Source organism: Perca fluviatilis, chromosome 1, assembly GCF_010015445.1.
Source record: "Perca fluviatilis chromosome 1, GENO_Pfluv_1.0, whole genome shotgun sequence".
Classification (NCBI taxonomy): domain Eukaryota; kingdom Metazoa; phylum Chordata; class Actinopteri; order Perciformes; family Percidae; genus Perca; species Perca fluviatilis.
The window spans coordinates 38,171,525-38,191,378 of NC_053112.1; the positions used below are offsets into that span (position 1 = coordinate 38,171,525).

A 19,854-nucleotide genomic window follows, 5' to 3' on the forward strand; every position below is an offset into this window, starting at 1 on the left:
CCATTACCTTTATTACAATTGCAGTATATGGTCACATCTTACAAAACTTCCCAGTTGAATGTACCAATTTTGGGTTGCTCGTGTTTCCTAACTCCTCATATAAAGCATTTCAGAAAAAGCTGGAAGGCAGAGTTCTAGTTTAGTAGGCTACTTTCAGCCACTAAGTACATTAAGTACTGTACTATGCTACATTGTGCCTCTTTAATCTAGAACTACCAATCACTGTATCAATGTATTAGTAATCATAACATAATAATACATGATCATGTAATACTAACAGGGTCATTCTGCTGCCTATGAATTTGTTTCTTTTAACACACTCAAGATTGCTTTATTTTAATCTGGAGTAAATACAAAGTAAGCTAGATTTGCTTCTCAGAAAAGAAAATTTAAAAACGAAAGAACTTTCATTAAACAGATTTATTTGCTCTATAAATAAGGCAGATACATTTAATTACTGAATTTGGCCTTAAAATGACCTAATCTTAAAAAGTCATCAACAATTCACAGATACAAATCATGACATGATCTTCATATATCCTCAAAAATCTTATTCCATTATGTTTATTCCAAAGAAATAGACAAAAAAATACAACCATAACCCACCTCGTGTAGTCATTCTAAAAAACAAATACTTAACAAAAACTAACCAAGGTATAAAGGAAGGACAATCACAAAAGAAAAAAAAAATCAATTTTGTGTTACAGTGCTTTAGTATCCTAAGAGAGCAAAAAATAACAAAAAAATAAAAAAAAATATGAAAACAAGGTAAGAATTCCTGTAAACAATGTTAATGCAGCTAGGTATTGTAGCACATTTGCAAATACAACCTCACAATGCTATATCAACACAGTATGTGTACCTTTGAGCAGAGAGATCTGGCACTATAGGCCTAATCAAAGGACTTTGGTTTAATTAGAAAAATGACACGGTTAAAAGGGTATTTTCAGAAAGGAAACCTGTTGATAAGGCTATACATTCTTGGCAACAGATGCTTCACTATACGGTACATACCTTAACTTCATCTAATTGTTGTACATACAGTATGGCGGGTAGAGTTTTTTTTAAAGCACGGTCACATATCAAAGTTGGCCATTTAAATGAACTCAACAATATCAACATTAACACAATTAAGTAGAAATTATGTTTAGATAAATACACCACCTGGTACTCCATATACGATTGAATGACACCTGGAAAAAGGTATGCAAGTGGAGATAGTGTTTATCATAAGAAAGCAAAAAGAAAACTTGCTATTTGTGCAAAAATTTCCATACAACAGTCAAAATGTGACTGGGTAAAAACTCTGGTCATACAATAATCAAAACTATCCACACATACATTCAATAGACATGTTAGAGGTCTCATACTTCTCATTAGACAAACTTTTATATAATATCTATACAAGATCATACTATAGTTAACCTTCGATCATTGCACTTATTGTGTTTGCGTATTTGTCATTAGCATGGAATTTACATAGCGAATGACAGTTTTCCTAGGTAATGTAGGTTTGCTCTTGAGCATTATTTCCACATAGACACGGATAGGGGCATCATCGGCGTAAAAATGGGGTCTTGGCAAATGAAGGGAGGAGTTCAGGGTGTGGTCACAGCACAAATGAATACTGTTAACTGTTAACACCTGATCAAAAGACGCTAACATAAAGCCACTTAAAGTGTGAAGGTTTCATATGGTAAATAAATCAAGTATCTGAGCTTTTTCGATATACTTTTTGCCTACCCTTTGTTCATTATCAACAATGGAAATTACAACTCCATAGCACACTTCTCATCTACTATGAAACGCCTCTAATTTCAACATATTACCATGTTGTAAAACTCCACTTACTGCATTGCTACAATCTAGGGGCTACCATGCTCCATCTCACTCTCTAGACTCAGCAGAAACTTGAGTTGCACTTTACTTGAAGGTATCTACATAAGAGTGACAAGACACTGTCATGAACGTGTCATAAACATTATAAACAAGTCATAAACGTTTATGACATAATGCTTCTTTTTAGTGTCATTCGGTTTTTGCCATGACAAGTTAGGATTAGGGTTCGCGTGGCATGACCGTGTCATGTGTTCATGACAGTGTCATGTCACTCTTATGTAGATACCTTCAAGTAAAGGGTTACCGAAACGTGTCACCTGGAGGCTGTAAGGTATCTGGTGAATGCTTTCACAATGTGTTCATAGGACATTTTATACTTATGTATCCCAATATACCCCCCTTATTAACTGAAACCAACCAAAATTCTGAGCCAACTATGACTCTCTTCATATATCAGTCCCTATTCAATAGGTTCTTATAGTTTTATAAATCCTTCATAAATCACCTTTTCCTCTGGCACAATAAATACTACTGAACAGAGCAGCAAGCGACAGTTTGTCTTTAGTGTTTCCTTGGTCGACTCCACCTTGTTCCTTTAAGATTCATAAGGTTTCCTCTATGGCAAGTGAGAAGCCCACTCACTACGGGACTGGATTTGTGTTAGCGTCTGACCTACATCCACTTTGGCTCCAGTTCCAGTTGAGACTTCATAAGCTGTAGGAAATGCTGTAAACAATCTTCATGGCTTGCTGGTGCTGTCCTTCCCTGGCTGGGAAGGCACTGGGTCCACTGCGAGGCCAACTAAGGGTCCGCCGGCTGTGCGTGGGTCCATGGCAGAATGCATGACAGTCAGCCATATATCGTCCATGTTTGGCATTACAAAGACTTTCTAAAAGGGGAGAGAGAGAATGATGGATGGGCAGTCAGTGGTCTTGTCTATCATTTCCTTTTTTCTATTCCTGATATAATATTATTATATAATAATAGGTAGCATGCAACTGTTAAACCTAAAATGTTTCAAGTCTCTTAGGCCCTGTTCTTATGTGGTTTTAATATCAGTCCTGAGTTATCCGATCACAAGTGGACAGCCCAAAAGTACTTGTGTTCACACCTGGCAGTAGAATGTGTCTCCACATGCGCCCTGAGTGTAGGCTGGGTAAACCCAGCCCGATCTGCCGGCGATTTGATTTCACCCTGCAGCTCAGGCTGGAAACCTGTACATTTTTCTATCCTGCTTCCGTAACAAATCTGCGGGGACCAATCGCAAACTGGCTTATCCACCTGGCACGCTATTGGCGGGTTTAACACGATGACGATAGAGAAGCGACGGCAAGCAGCTTTTTGTTTACATTCAACATGGCAGCCACCGAAGCGCAGCAACCTGTCGCTGCTGTTTTAAAAGATTTCAAAGGCAAGTTTTCTCTAAAAAAACGGAACCGAAACTTGCCCTGGAACAATTCCTACAAAAGAATGTGTTTGCCTTACTACCGACTGGCTTTGGTAAAAGCCTAATTTACCAGCTACCCCCGCTGGTGGCCAAAAAAATGGAGCTCAGCTCAAACCCGTTGTTGTAATCTGATTGGTTGAAGGACTATCCAATTGCGTACAGAATCATTTGAACTATGCCCGTTGATCACGCCTCTTGTGCGGTAGAAAACACAGAGCAGACTCCCCAGACTGATGTTCAATCTTAGATTGAGCTTGGTCTGGTGATAGCCAGACTACCCCGAGAGACCAGTTGTGATCGGATCTCACTTCCCCGCTCTTTATGCAAATAAACACGTACATAACTTCTGTTTGCACATACCGGTGTAAGCTGGTTGTGTGTGTGTGCGTGTATAAATTTCAGTTGTTACTCTCGCATAAAAATGATATTGTGGTCTGAGTGATGGGATCTCAATGCGTCCTGGGTGCCTTCACACCTGTACTTAGAGCTGTCAACTTGTGATCGGATCACTCAGGACAGATGTAAATACCAGGTGAGAATGAGGTCATAAAAGATCATTCTAGGATCAAAGAATAGTGTAATATTGTAAAGATGTTGGATGGCTTACATCTTTGGAATCTTTGATATCGTTAGCTTGTAGTATTGGTGATTTACGAGTTGAATATAATAAAATATGGTGGCACAGCAACAGCATTTAAAACAGCAGAATTTCACACCAAATGCAATTTATTCCAATTAAACGGATGCAGTGCATCACATGATGTTCAACTTTGATGAACTTTTAAATGTATATTTCTTCTTTGCCTTTACGTGCATTCTGGTTGTTTATGTCTCGTGTCTGTCCATTGAAAAAAACAAAGGCCTCCATGTCTCTGAATTACAGAGCCTAATAAAAATCACAATGTAGCATTAATCAATACCTGGAATTCCTGGTCCAGTTTTTTCTCTATCCAGTCCGTAACGTGAGCCAGGGTGACTACTCGTTCTCCCAGTTTAGGGCGCGCCTTCAGTTCCAGGTGAGGCGGCTTTCTAAAGCCATACCTACAACAGAAGAGGTCAAAAAAATTAATGATTTCATTACAAACACTATTAAGAGTTGACAAATGAATACATATTTTGACTTGTTGACAGGCAAAGCACAGGTGTTACTAATACCACTAATGATGTTCTATTCCAGAGTCCCAGTGACAGTGAGCCAGCATGCACAAAACAGGACCCTGGAGACAGCTTACCTAATGGGCCTTTTTTTCCGCAGAGGACGTTTTTGACATGTCCCAGTAGGAAAAAGCACATGTGTCAACAATCAGTCATTGCTTACTGGGACACTTGATGCAACTGAGCCATCATTAATGAAATTTGTTTCATCTGTGCTTTTCCTGCTATGACAAGTCAAAATGTCTGCTGCCAAAAGATCTATTAATGCAACAATAAAACATGCAGCTGCAAGGTAGAATGCATTTCAGTTGTTCCGAGTACAGATATCCTATCCCACATGAGAATGATCCACTATTCAGAAATAAAAAGGATGGGCTCTTCTCAGGTCTACTTTGTTTCTCTTCCTATCCTCCCCTCCATCCTCCTGTCTTATCGATCCCAGCGCTATCTTGAAGGATGTCTCAATTTCTAAAATGCATCTCGAGGAGAGCGAAGGATTGCTGGAGGAGCTGTGAGCGAGGATGCACACAGGTGTGTCATTTGCGGAAGTCTTTTTGGCACCCGTGAAGCTTAAAATTGGTGTGACACACAGCTGGAATATGCAAACCAAGGCAGCTGTGCCACACGTCATATTTAATTGACGTTGCCTCAAAATGACGTCCCCAAAGCACGGATGTCTCGTTTTGTTAAATTCCTGTCGCCCCCGACTAAAAGGCGAGGAAAGGATTTGAGGACGTACATAATGAGAAGAGGGGTATGTGTCTTAGTAACTGTTGACACAAGTGAGGACATTGGCTAATCAAGACTCATCTGAAAGCCATCTCGGAAGAAGATTTGATTATTTGTCACTCTGACTGACATGGTAATTCACTTTGCACAGAATTCCAATAATTACGTAGTAGAAAAAAAAAATCAAAACAACAACAACAACAACAACCACCCCTTTATGTACCATATCCTGTCAGTGGGTGGAGGGGGTATGTTGACGGCAAGCATTCCCTGGAGTTCCTGCACCTCCACTGTAAGCAGAAGGGGTGTGTTGGACACTTCCTCCATCTTCTTCTTGATGAACTCGGTTTCTGTGGCCTTCTGGAAGTATTTGGACTTGGTGATCTTGTCCACGAAGCGCATGATCTTGCTGGGTTTGTGGCCTCCGACCAAACTATAAAAAAATTAAAATAAATAAAAAGAGTGTTAGGAGTTAAAGTCACATACTAAATTTTGCGTAGCTTTACTTCCATGTGATCTAATGGTAACATGTTTTGATTCATATTTTGTAATGAATTCCTAACCTTGCCTGTGAACATATTGTTGGCAGACAATTATGTCTTCTGTCTCAATTAAAACAATTTTAGGTCAGTACTTTATTTTCACTGGGACCTTCATCTTACCTGCTAGAGGGTCTGTTTCAAAGTTAATAACAAGAAAGCTTTTTTTTTTTAAATCAATATTGTATAATTCTCTGATTATGGAAATGGGTTAACTGAGCACAGAGAATGTATATGAACTCATTCTCACCCCTCTGCTCCCGCCGAGTCATTTGAGAGCTCTGAGGAGTCTTCCTCATCCGATGAGCCTGCGCTGGAAGACTCTTCATCACTATCAGCCAGGCAGTATGTCCGCGGCCTGTATCTGGAAACGCATTAACAACACAAATGGATTAGGGTACACACACACACACGCACACGCACACGCACACGCACACGCACACGCACACGCACACACACACACACACACACACACACACACACACACACACACACACACACACCTGCATGCATGCACTAACACATGTCTCTGCTGTGTTTCTTTGTGCTTTACACCTGGATTCTATTGTACTGTACTAATGACACAACGAACAAATGAGGCATGGAAACACTCAAAAGGTAACATGGGCTGTAGTGGGCCAATCACACGTCACATTAAATAAAAAATAAAAAAAGGCTTGCGGTGATTTGCTGCGAGCAAAAATCATGCAAATAGTTTTCTATATCTGGGTACAACAAGGATTGAATGCAGGTATGGTTTGACTGGAGAAGTTTTGATAACAACCAAGTACCTAAAAGGCATTGTGTACCAATCATAGACAGGAGTTAATATATGTTAATATATAATCGGCGAAATACTGCAAATGCCTTAGTGCCTTAAACCTGCATTCTATCTGAATTCCAGCAGGGGGCGACACGTGCGGTTGCAAAAGGAGGTCGGTTTCTGTAGAAGTCTGAGAAAGTGACCCACTTCTCACTTGATTTATTACCTCAGTAAACATTTTCATAATGAGTTTATGATCTCAATCGCTAGTTTTAAGTCTTCTGCAACACAGAATTATGTAAATGTTTTGAATTATGGTCTTGTTGATTTTAAAATCGGCGATAAAGTAGGGGGGTGTTTTAGGGCATGGCTATGATGTGATTGCCAGTGAAAGTGTGTAACGTAAAGTAGAGTGTAAGCAGCTCCTCCCTCACTCCTCCCTCTCATCTAAAATAGTCCCATCCCAACCAGGATGGCTGCGCCTGTAACGGTAAACTCAACGACTCATAGCAGATCTCCACAAACCAATGGGTGACGTCACACATGCTCTGTCCATTAATATTATACAGTCTATGGTTCCGATACCGAGCCCTAGTGCTCAGCATGTGTTCTGTAGTGTTAACCGTTTTCAACTTTCAGATGTAATTTGATGTGAAACTGAATCTTGTTTCCTGACGAGTGGCAAAACACTTTATTTTTTCTCATTTACTGGAAATCAATCTAGCCCTGACCAGTACATACTGTACATGCGCACAGTATTTTATGGATGCACCAAACCAATACGATGGATAGGTAGCAGGGGAGAAAAAGTTTCATTGGTGCATCTTGACTGCATTTACCCTGACATATATTAACATATTCTGTTCCTCTTCATTGCCGAGAATGGATTTGGGGGTTGTAAACAGCCAGAAACACAGATGAATGCACTAAACACACTAAGAAATGAATACTTAATGAGATGCAGCATTAAGTGGTAATGAAATGAGACAACCCCAAAACTATAGATGTACAAAAGTAGAGAATGAGAGTTGAATAGAAGGGATCATTGCTGAAAGCAGCACTCACCAAGAGCAGAAACACATCCGATTAACAGCCGCATAAAAGGGTGGAATCCAGAAGGTAAAGAAGGAATAGCAGAGAAAAGAAAAAAAAAAAAAAAAGACAGCAACGATATACAATACTGAGTGAGAGCCAGACAGAATGTAGCAGACACCTGACAGAGACACACATACTTTTTGGTGTCAAGTAGAGGGGAAAAAGGGGCATCTAATCCAACTGAAAAACATCTTGAGGCTTTTCTAAAATGTGCATTTGAGGGTCTCACCCATCTTTGCCAACTTCCCCAAAGCGGATGCTTTCGCCCTCCTTGCCTAGGCGAATGAGGTTCATCTTGGTTTCCAGGGTCATCAGAAAGGAACCACTGTAGGAAATCTCCAGGTCAAACCACAGACCTGAAGGGACACGCAGTGGTTATTAGAAATGTAGATCCGAGAGAAAATGAAAGAAGTGAAACTGTGAAGTCGAACATTTGGGGATGTGAGCTTAATATGCAGATTCATCTACTCTCATGTCACTAATCTACTGTCTATATCACATCTACACGCAGGCACAGTTGTGATACATTGGTGTGTATAAGGCTGACAAATATCTATGATCTCTTAAATATCACTGCATTCTCCAACCCTGTTTACGATACTTGAATGAAGCAGAGTTAAATCAAGGTGGCTAAGAGTTTTAAGGCTAGTCTCAGTCACCTCAGGCCACAGTCCTTCTCCCTGCCTGTTAAATCTTTGCCACATCTAACATTCCTCCCTTGCCCTTTCTGTGGCACAACTTTATACCCCAAGCATCACAGAAGTACAAAGAGCCACATCTAACCATAAACTTGGCTGTGGTTTCTCTTTACACCACTGGGAGGCAGCAAAGAATGACAGATGATGCAGACAAGTTCAATGAAGTGAGGAGTGAGTGAGTCAGAGGATGACAGCCATTCAAGACATTCTAAACCAAAACACATTGCACTTTGCTGCAACTACGCCCCATGTGCATGTAGTATGCAATGTAAAAGTCCATAACTTGAGTACAAACACATGTTGTGACATTTAGTGCACAGCTACCACAGTCCTTATAATCAGATTACATAGCTTTCCTGACATCAGTATACGTGGCCCAGGTCCACGAGTGGAAAAAGTAAAAATGTTGTTCAGATAGGATCAAGAAATGTGCTACTGGAAAGCATAAAACACGAGGACAAACCGCAATGAGACTGAGTGGATAAGATTCTCCCCACAGCTCTTTGGTGGCACCAGCTGGTTGTGCTAAATAATGTGATAATGCAGTGAGTCTGGTGTGTCAGAGAGAAAAACAATCAAAGTGAAAGCGAGTCAGACAGAAACCAAGTGGAGAAGAAATAAAAGTCACACGAAACAGCCCAAAGTAAAAATAGACCGTCAGACAGACTCAGGGTGAACAGGGTCTGCTGAACCCAGTGGGCTTTGCTTTACCCACCTGTCCTGGGGACGTGATGAATAAAAAGTCTGTCTGGCTGTGTATGGGTTTATGCAGGGCACTGAGGTTTGTTAGTTTGGGGAGAGAATAGAAAAGCCTCAGTGCGAGCTGCTGGACACAGGGCAGTGCTTCCCTAATTGGGGTGAAGCCGTATGGCGAGAAGTTAAGAGTGCGTGTTGCACACGCTGCGAAGAAATGCCTTCAATAATGCAGGGGGACTGCTTGTATGCATCCAGTAATGGACATTACAGAAACTGATGAGCATGAAGCAGAGTGTGTTCAAACACAAATGTGCATGGACACAAACTCCTTTGTTAGTTATGTGCATGTACACAGTTGGAGCTTTATCGATCCATTGCACTTGGAATGTTTGTTCCAGGAAGGAGCTGGGTCAGACGGCAGAACTTGAGACGCCAAAAGGACACCGCCTCGGAAAGGGGAACTAAACTGACCGTTTCCACTTACAGTTTTCATATTACCACTTCAAGGTAAAAGGCTATAGATCGTGGAAACACACAGCAGAAAAGAGTAATGAAATAGTCACTTTCTGTGCAGAGGCACTGTATAAACTGTACAAAAACAGACTCAAGGCTCAGTAAAGCAAAACGCCTTCATTTATCTTTAGTCTTTTCTTAGGAGGATGTACCTCTTTCCTGCTTCCTGTTTCCAGAAATGGGTCTAAAAATGAAGCACTTTGCTGTTTTAGACTGACAGTGGGTTATCTGGATCAATTCACTTGCAGTCATTGAGAAAGTAATCAAAACACTTGGCGACATATTGCAGTTTCCGAATGAAAGTACAATTAAAGCTGACGACCTAGACATAACATCAACAAAATGGTGGCTTTCATACACCGATTGTGTTGCGAGTGGCTGTTGAGGTGTGCTTTGCCTGGAACACTTCCAGTAAATGCAAGTGGTGCCTCAGTTGGAGATGAAATCAATTATTTGCTCTCATTATAGGGGTTATAGGAGTACAGCAGTAATAAAAATGAGGCCGTGACTCATAGCACAGGAGGGAGGAAGAGAGATGCGGACACAAAAGCCTAAGGACAAAAAGAGGAAGATGAACTGAAAGGGAAAATAAGAGGAAGAGAAAAAGTTGGAGACTGTACATATGAAACCGCTAAAGAGACGGATCTGTCACGGAATGAAGAGGAGAATGAGAGAAGCAATGGGATACAAAGGGATGGAATGCTCAATGCTGATGCAGGTCTAAAAATGACAAAAACTAGAACACAGTCAGCTGAAAACCTCTGCGATACTTGAACCAACATAGTTGTGCAATTGCAGCAGGCAAATGCTCGGCCCCTCACATAGCTAAGCCTGGACTTACCTGATCCACAGATAATCAGAAGACCAGCTAAGGTGCTTACAGCCTGACTGTGTTCTGATTTTACTCAGCTAAGACCTCACTAAACAATCAAATTATATTCTGTACGCAAGGCCTTCAGTTATGAAGGGTTTTCCGGGATCTATCATACATAACACCTTTGGTAAAGGAGATTTATTCGTATTAAAATCGAGCACACATGCCATTTGTAACACGTGCGACTGCCCAGTAAACAACACACCACCCTACTGAACTCTGAGCAGGGTTACTGTCAGTCAGGCCGTCTGGCAGCAGCTGGAGAGCAGGGGATAGGTTTGTACTTAATTTAGCCAGCTAAGAGCCTGCAAGCAACAAGCACAGCTCTCTAACCTTGAGGGTACCACTGCCTCACAAGCTGAGTGGGTGGAAGTGCATGTTACGCCACAGTGTGATGCACAGTAAGCCTCGTGGTGCCTGTGCTTACTTAATGAAGCGGTTATTGGCTATGGTTTTTACTATTGCTCACTTATTATTGAGGCTGTTCTTGGCTTTACCGTTGCTGTAACTAAAAACTGTTTGTGTGTATTTCTATTCTAATCAACGGATTATTATTTCCAGTATTCGAAAAATGTATGCAAAGTTGCTTAATGCCGATGCGGATTCACATGGAAGTCTTACCACAAGTAATGAATCCGAACAAGATGATGGTGTGACCCTTACTGCGGTGTTATTTTTTATTACGGCATTCTCATTTGATTTGATAGAGATGTCTGATGATTAATATTGTCAGCATCTCAGTCTGGACAGTGTTGTTTTCAATGGAGGTTTAGGATGGAGAGCATGCAGACACAGCCTCAGTACTGTGATCTTATTAGTCACAGCAGGAGGACAAGAAAAAGAATGGAAGCAGTGGCCAGCCATGAGACACAATGTCACTTCTATCTACGTTGGGTATCCATGCAGTAGATTGCAAAAAACATTCACCCCATTTGACAAGTCACACTACTACTTGTACGGCTAAGGATTTCGATTTTTGGAAAGATTGTGACAACGCTCTAATTCCTGTTATGAATTTTTACTAAGTGCTCTGGGTAAGTGAAAGTAAACTGTTGGTTTGGATTGGAGACCTACAGAGGCAAATGTAGGCAAAGTTACCCATTTGCAATCTTTCAAGCTATAGTGGTTTAAATGAGTTCAACTCATTATTTCACCTTTGTTTTCACCTCTGAGTATGACATTGAAGAAGTGTGTGCACTGACTGATGGAAATTGTGAAATCGGGCATAATTCTTGCTTTGAAGAAGCTTTGTCTTGTTTATTCCACATATACTGTAAGTTCCAGCCAAGCTGAGGTTAGCCACTTTCTCCTGTGTGTGCTTGTTTGACACAGCTAGAGTTCAAATGTGGACCCCAGGAAGGGTAGCCGATAGGTAATGGGGATCCTTATAAAATCATCAACAAAATCCATGCATGTGCAAGGACATAACAAATGCAACTCTACATCTGTGGTTTACCCTCCAAATGTCGAGTGATGGAGATGGATTGAACTAACTAACTAACTAACTAACTAACTAACTAACTAACATACAGTACAAAGAGATCTACTAAAAATGTAAACCTTCAAGAACCACCTACCTCTGTCATCATTAGAATTTGCATAGTTACCCAATATTGATTTCTATTATTTAGCTAGCGGTTTTGAATAAGCCCTCAATGGGCCTTCATTTCCCTTTTTCTTGGTTACTTTTATTTATTTTTTTAAACGTCTTCTCTTTAGGTCTTTACATTTTTTTGTGTGTGGTGAGGAGGCAAAAATTAGGTCACTGCCATACTAAATGAATAACGTTTTAGTTAGAAGGATATTGTTGCGTAAATAGACATCTTTAGGGATCTGATCATATCTGTGAAGGTGTTGCATGTGTAGAAATGCTGCCTCCTTGAATGAGCCAGTGCCTTTAAGAAGGAGCAACATTGTACCTGGCCTAGAGAAGAGTTTTCTGTGGAATTGGATTCATTGGGTTTGTGTGTACAATTCATTGTCTAATGTGTGAAACATTTTGTGTGTGTATTTGATGTTATAAATGCATGCACTTATGCTAATGCACTGACTCAGGGGGGTGGAGGTGCAGACTGTACCACCTTCACTAACCAATTTCCTGGGGAAAAACCTGACACTTTACCTACTTAATATGAGTAGGCTTCAAAGCAAATACATCCTGATAGACACCTAACTAGTTTTTTTTTGTATCTCCAATATTTACATAGCTAACTGACTGGCAGACAATGGTGTGTTGTGCTTTCAAACATAAGAAGCACTCATGTATGCTCGGTTGAGAAACAGTCTGCACAATGAATGGACTCTTCCCAGAATACAGTGCACAGAGCTCAATGTACCACACAGTTAGCATTACTGGCCAGACACGTCAGTATCGCTTTACAGAAACCACTGAGTAGGAGTGTGTGTGTGTGTGTGTGTGTGTGTGTGTGTGTGTGTGTGTGTGTGTGTGTGTGTGTGTGTGTGTGTTTGACATTGATTTCTGTCTTGCCTCTGTAGTCGATAGAGGGTTTGGATGCCCCAAGGATTCTGGGAGTGGCCGAGCCCATGTCCAGTTCTGTCAGGGTTAGCTCATTCATGAAGTAAGGTAACTGAAAAGAAAAAAAAAAAAAAAAAACTGAGCTGAGCACACTATACATGAATAACTCATTTGCAGATTAGGATCTAACCAAATTGGGAATAAAAACCTGTAGTTCATAACCATACACCTTCCTAGTATATAGGATGCCAGCTTGAAAAAAAGAAAGAAAAAATGGAGACATGAATCATGAAATAAATATACTCACACATATACACACTTAGGCATGGATGACACACTCTGCCCTCCACCACAACTTATAATCAACTGTCTCTACAGTACGTGTCAGAACTGTGTTCAATCTCTTTCCACAATTGTACTGAGAATCTAAGATAACCTGCAGTTATTGCCACAGGCCATGTGGACAGTCACACAGACCAAAACACATTGTACGGTTGAAGCAAAATAGGTTTGCCGGGGGGACAGGATCAGTAAGAAACCGTAAGATAAAGAGGCTAGAAGTGAAGGATGACGGGTTTCTCCCTCTGCTTCTAAACTAAGTGTGGAGCTGCCGGGGCCTTTAAAGAGCTGCACAGAGGTACAAACAGACATTTGAAGAGCTTAACCCCCAATTTCCACCAACTGCGGGAAACGTCTTGCGGATCCGCTCCTGAACGCCGACTGAGTCATTAGGTTTCCATTAAAGTCGGTGTGTGTATTTCCACTGACTGCGGAGCGGCTGCGGAGCGGCTGCGTCCCAGCTGCGGCGATCCGCAGCCCTCCGGAGCAGATAGTGGAAGGTCTGAAGTCGGAATGGAAACAAACGGTTGTTGGTTCTGTGGTTCTGTTTATAGAAACTACATCCTGTTAAATCGTGCGATCATACGTGAATTTGCAAGATCTCGTGGGTTCTCGTGGCGCAATAAATTCGGACCTGGTGGGTACTGAAGGACGGCGGAGCACGGAGCAGCCGGTCCGCAGTTGGTGGAAATCCGCCGTAATTGTGTGCGTATCCTGTGTGAGCTTGGACACATGTTTTTAGCAGGAAGGTGAGCATGACTCAAAGGACTCTTTACTTCAACTTTTTCCTCTTGTCTGGCTGTTTAAATTCAAATCCCTTTTAGAGGTGGTTTGGGGCCTTGCTCCACTCACCCGTATTTTGCTGAGCTTCAACTGAATCTTCTTGGAGACCAGTTCAGCCCAATAGGGCTCGGTCAGGAAGTCCCAGCAGACCCGGCCAAGAGCTGCATTCACCCAGGCAACAGTATCCTCCTCCTCCTCCTTCTCCTTCTCCTTCTCCTTCTCCTCCTCCACCACCACCTCCCTGGGCTGCACTTGAGATGAACTGGTGCTCTGAAGCTTAAGACACAGCAGGCAAGTTAAACTAACTGAGTTATTTAGGAGAAAAGAATATGTACAGGATTCTAAAACATTTAACCCCCTACAAAACGTATTCTACCCCTGTAAATATTCCTGAGGATACACCACAATATCAGCTTGTTGTTGAAATCACTTGTAACAGTAAGGTTAAACTGCAAATGACGTGAAGTTTGTCACCTATCAAAGGAAATTAGAAAGGAAAAAAGGTGTTATAGTGTGAATCAAAGAGTATATGTGCTACCTTCTTATCAGCCCCAGGGCTGCTCTGAGGACTCTGAAGAGCAGAGCTCGCAGCTGCAGGGCTGACTACTGCCTGTTTTGGCAGTAAGGAGGCCATGTATACATTGTAGTCAAGTAGCGGTTTGGTTTTGGCACTGCCTGCTGCTGTTGAGGAGACAGAGGAGTCCTTTGACCTGGGCTGAGATGCCAGTGCCTCATCCAGACTGCCGCGGCTGCTGCTGCGGCTGTGAGAGCTCAGAGCTGTGGGCCATGGCAAACATTAGAAAAAAAAGGTGAGGAATTAGATGATGACCTACGTTGCTGCTGTTTGTGAACTACTTTACTACTGTCAACTACTTATGAGCAGAAGTGCCATTTCTCTACCCGTATGGTTTACAAATATATTCGTCAAAAATAAAGACAAAATGAAGGGCAAATGAATATAAATCTCTAACATTATCTTCTACATTTGAGGAAGGAGACCAATGTCTTGTGCACACAGACATCAGTTTTGCTCACCACTCTTACTCCCGGCAACACTTGATGCTTTCTTCAAGTCCTCCTTTAGCTGGGAAGCTGACAGAAAGTGCTGGAACCACTCCTCCTTCTCTCTCCCAGTCCTTCCGAACAGAAAGAGGGTCAGGTCTCTACTGGACGAAGACGACCACCCTCGCTCCTGTGCTCCTCCTGTCCCCTCTCCTCTGTCCCTTGTGTTGGAGCTCTCGCTGGGCTCCAACCGGTCACCCTCGGCCTTTGACATGAAGTCATCCTGTTTGCCGAGTTCAATGCATATGGGGTACTTTTTGTTCCATATACGTTTCCGGGCCAGGCTCGGAGGTGCTAGATATACCTGGAGGATTAGGGAAGACAGACCTGAGTCGCAAACAGTTGGGTTTCAACACATTTCTACCAAGTTTCATGGAGGACATATTCCATGCTGTAGTATTAGTCATCATCTATGTTAAAATGTAACATTTAGTGAATAAAATGTAACATTTTGTGAATAGTATATTCTAATGAACTAGCCCTGGCTTAAATTTATATAGACTTACGTATCTCTGAATGTACCCATATGTATAATCCTTTAAAATGTCTACTAGTTTAAAAGGTAAACAGTTGACCTTTACCTCAGTTACTGGAAGATTAGGGAAACAACTTAAAACTAACAACATACTTTGCTGTTGGTGAGGTCATAGATCTTCTGACTGATGTAGGTGACATCGGGTTTTGGTTCATTGTGTATGGCACGGCGGGCGACGTTATGGTTGGGTTTGGACAAACGAATGATGGAGCCCTCTAAGCGGACATACACAGAGTGGGTCAGTGTGGCGTGGTAAGTCTCTGGGTCGTAGTTCGATATCTCATTCATCCAGCCCTGGAGGGAAGACATAAGCATTTGACATAATGTAGATCATTTTTCAAGGATTGGGATACAAAACAATCAAACTAGAAAACATGTTTTCTCATATAGATGGGTCCGTCTTTAAAAGATGCAACTGAAGAGTGAAAGGTGCTTTGAACAACTGCAAACAGAGAAAGATAACAATCCAAAACTGTGCCTGGAAAATGAGGACACTGTAAATATCTGCTCACGGTGTACGGTTACCCATTTAACCATGTCTCTATGAACTTCACACTGATGAGAAAGTGTCTTGTAACCGCTGTCTTTTCCAGTGGAGACAAACAGTTGTTGTCATTTGCTTTCAGTGGTAGACTTTGAAGTTCCTCTGCCTAAATTCAGCTCAGGATCCACATTTAGTTTGTCTGCTGCTATGAAACTTCAATGCACAAAATGTGTGCATATGCATCTTACATTGCATGTTTGCCTTTACTCTCAGTACTCCATAGATACAGCTCAGCTGTACCCATTGCCATGATGAAGTCAAACTCTTTCAATATAAAGTATACATTTGGTGTGGCACAGAGTTTAATTAGCACAGGTAATTAAAATTAACTCCTAAATGACTGAACAAATTATGTGTGAATGTCCTGCTTTAGTTTTGCTTCTTGTGCGTTTGTATAACCTGTCCTCTTACCAGGTTACGATTAAGTTACGGTTAAGAGGAGGTTGTGTGGCTCAGGCGCTAGCTGTTTGGAGACATCTGGAAGCTGCTTGACATCCTCCTGGATCCATCTTTTTACATTCTATGTATCATTTTATGTATCAATGTCTGAGCTGCTCCCCCCGCGACCCGACACCGGATAAGCGGACGAAGATGGATGGATGGATGGATGGAATCATTTTGTCATATGGATTGTCTATACTGTAATTCCATTATGTTGGTCTATTATATATACACCCACACACATGTCATTGTCTTATGTAATGTCAAAAATAAAAACAGGTTTCTGTTTCAGTACTGAAAACGACAAGAAGACCATCAGCAAGATTCTTTAAGGCGATTAAGGCCTTTGCAGCATGACAAAATTAATTTGACTTTCACTGACCCTTATAGATTTCTGGTTCCTTAATGTCCAACTTATTCGGATTCCACAGCTTCCCATGGTGTCTGGAACGTCTTAAAGTACTGCCAGAAGGTTTTGGTCCCTTCAGCCACACAACACCAATGGCTAAAAGGAATCCCAGCCCAATCCCAAGCAGCATTCCTCCTATGTAACTTGGCAGAGGTAATACAAAATACCCATAGACCAGTAGAGTAAGGAAGAGGAGAGTATAGTGTGGAACGCTAGGTGCTGGCTCAATACTTTCAGATTCATCTTCACTGCACGGTTCAGTACTACCACTTAGTGGCACTTTAGTTTGACTCCCAGTTCCAGTATCATCAGTTCTATCACCACCATCACCTTCTGTGTCAGTACAATTCTCAAAGTCCTCACTGTACAGGATGCAAAAGTCCTCATACTCTTGTTTAGCAAGAGCGGACATAGAGCATTTGTCCAACGACATGGAAAGTAATGCTTTGTTGGGGCTCTTAGTGTCAACTGAGTGGGGAACAGGCAATTCAGCTGGACCAGAAGCCGAGCTGTTGGGGCTCTCAGCCTCTAGGTCACCTCCTTCTTCCTCCTTGATGCAGTAATTGTTGTTGCTCTCCAGGTGACCATTGATAGAAGCAATGTTGGAGAGTTCTGAGGCACTGGCAGAGAGGGCCTTGGGCCAGTAAATACTGCTGCAAGCTAAGCTGCCACTTTTTTCATCCATGATCTTACTCAGCAGTTGGAGCGGTTCGGAGATGACCTCAGAGAGACGCCGCTTAGTGTCTTCATATCTTGCCTCCACATCTGAGACTTTAAAGAAGCTGCGGTTTTCTGGTGAGGTTAACGGAGAGGAAGGAGCGGTTTTAGAATCGCCGACTGACGATGTGGTAGCAGACGGCATCCGGGACTGTTTGAATTGCTTGAAGAGTTGCAGGTTAAGGCGGGATTCTGGAAGACGGTAGGGTGTGGAGGAGGAGGAGGAGGACAACTCCTGGGATGTATCTGAAGATAAAGATTTGACAAGAGTCTTCATCAGGTGCCTATGCCTTACTGTAGGAGCGTCAACTGAAGGGATCCCGTCACGAGACTCCGTGTCAGAGGAGAGAGACTTCATCAAGCTGAGGAAGGGTTTATCACTTGAGGGAAAGCTCAAAGATTTAGGGGGAGAGGCATTTAATTTTGAGCCTTTTTGCTCAACATTATGCGATGGCAAAGTCTGTGTGGGAGGACGGTTAGTGTGATGTCCAGGAACTGGAGAAAGTCTGGATGATTCAGGCATGACAGCAACTTTGTCTGCAGTGTCCAATGGCACGCTTTCAAACATCTCCTCACTTGCTTCTAAGGCTGTCAGAATCTCTTCACTTGCTTCTAAGGCTGTCACAATGTCTGAGTCATCCTGATTGGCTAAGGTAGTGGAGACAGATGTCCTGTACAGATCTTCTTCCTCCTCCTCTTCCTCTTTCCCAAGAGCTGAGAAGTGGATGGTGATGGTGTCCTTTGATGTCGATCGCTGGACATGGAGCTTGGGGGACAAGGCAGGTGGCGGTTTTTCTGTGGGGTGAGCGCTCTCTGCATGGCTAGGATGCTGGCTATTCATTGCAGTACTCCCACTAAGTCGCAGTCTACAAAGAAGAAAAAAAAAGGGACACTAAATTAGGGCTGGGATGATTAGTCTTCAGGATTAGGGTTAGTCTTCAGCTTCAGAGTTAACAGTCGCACGATAATCCATTTTTATAGACGAATAATCGTTTTTCATTTAAAAGTAAAGTGCCAAAAGTTTCTCGATTTCCAGCATTTCAAATGATAGTAAATTGAATATTTTTGGGTTTTGGAACTTTGCATACTGGGCATTTTTATTATTTTTGACATTGTATAGACAAAGTGATTAATCTAGACAATAATTGGCAGATAAATCCATAATATATATAATATATATAAATATATATATATATATATATATATATATATATATATATTAAGTACTATATATACATATATATATTTCTTAAGTTAAAAATAAATATATATATAATATTTTTTTTTTTTTTTTTTTTATTTTTATATATATATATACATACACACACACACACACACACACACACACACACACACACACATACACACACACACACACACACACACACACACACACACACACACACACACACACACACACACACACACACACACACACACACACACACACACACACACACACACACACACACACACACACACACACACACACACACACACACACACACACACACACACACACGGAGTCCAATAAGGAGCCATCAAAAACAGACAGCTCCAATCAAGACTGTCGCTGCAGCAAGTAGTTTTTAGCTTCTGTATATTACATTCAAACCAAATAAAACCTGACTTGTCTTGTGACTTTTAATCCCATTTTTCAACCTTTGCCAAACAACATTCAACAATTGCCATAATTCTCCCACAGGCCTGACAGGTCTTTATAACTTAGTTATACTGTGTGACATGCATAAAAACTGGATGAGAACACAGCCTTCATGGGGACATGTCCAGAGACAACAGACACCAGCCAAAGTCCAGATAAATTGAGGTTCGGATTATGTAACTTTGCATGATGATGCAGATTGTTGGGCGCCACAACAAGATGCCTGAAGTGCATTGGGTGATTAACTGACAGCAATTTCAGGAGAATTTGTATGGGAAAAAAGAAAAGTATCCAGCGTTATAAAGAGTACATTAGTAAACGTCACAGGGATAGGCCAATGGACAGATATTCAGATTCAGTGTAGAACATTCACAGCCAATACAGCCAACATTTTAACTTAAAGTGCTCACATTATGCTCATTTTCAGGTTCATAATTGTATTTAGAGTTTGTACCAGAATAGGTTTACATGGTTTTATTTTCAAAAAACACCATATATTTGTTGTACTGCACATTGCTGCAGCTCCTTTTCACCCTG

General features: G+C 41.6%; 1 protein-coding gene across 2 annotated transcripts in view; it reads right to left on the minus strand.

Annotated features, from left to right (window-relative positions):
- Positions 1-409: 409 nt before the first annotated feature.
- Positions 410-19,854, minus strand: part of LOC120556799 (testis-expressed protein 2-like) — a 42,851-nt gene continuing 23,406 nt past the window's right edge. Inside the window, exons 3-13 of one of the 2 annotated variants that reach the window (XM_039796537.1) lie at positions 16,911-18,520; positions 15,637-15,836; positions 14,982-15,312; positions 14,485-14,723; positions 14,016-14,222; positions 12,837-12,936; positions 7,797-7,923; positions 5,960-6,067; positions 5,394-5,603; positions 4,207-4,327; positions 410-2,728 (exon numbers count right to left, since the gene is read on the minus strand). In XM_039796537.1, the coding sequence (XP_039652471.1) occupies positions 2,579-2,728; positions 4,207-4,327; positions 5,394-5,603; positions 5,960-6,067; positions 7,797-7,923; positions 12,837-12,936; positions 14,016-14,222; positions 14,485-14,723; positions 14,982-15,312; positions 15,637-15,836; positions 16,911-18,495 (3,378 nt within the window). In that variant the 5' untranslated portion in view covers positions 18,496-18,520 and the 3' untranslated portion in view covers positions 410-2,578. Of the gene's footprint in view, positions 2,729-4,206; positions 4,328-5,393; positions 5,604-5,959; positions 6,074-7,796; positions 7,924-12,836; positions 12,937-14,015; positions 14,223-14,484; positions 14,724-14,981; positions 15,313-15,636; positions 15,837-16,910; positions 18,521-19,854 lie in introns of both variants that reach the window. The other variant, XM_039796529.1, reaches the window with a different exon arrangement.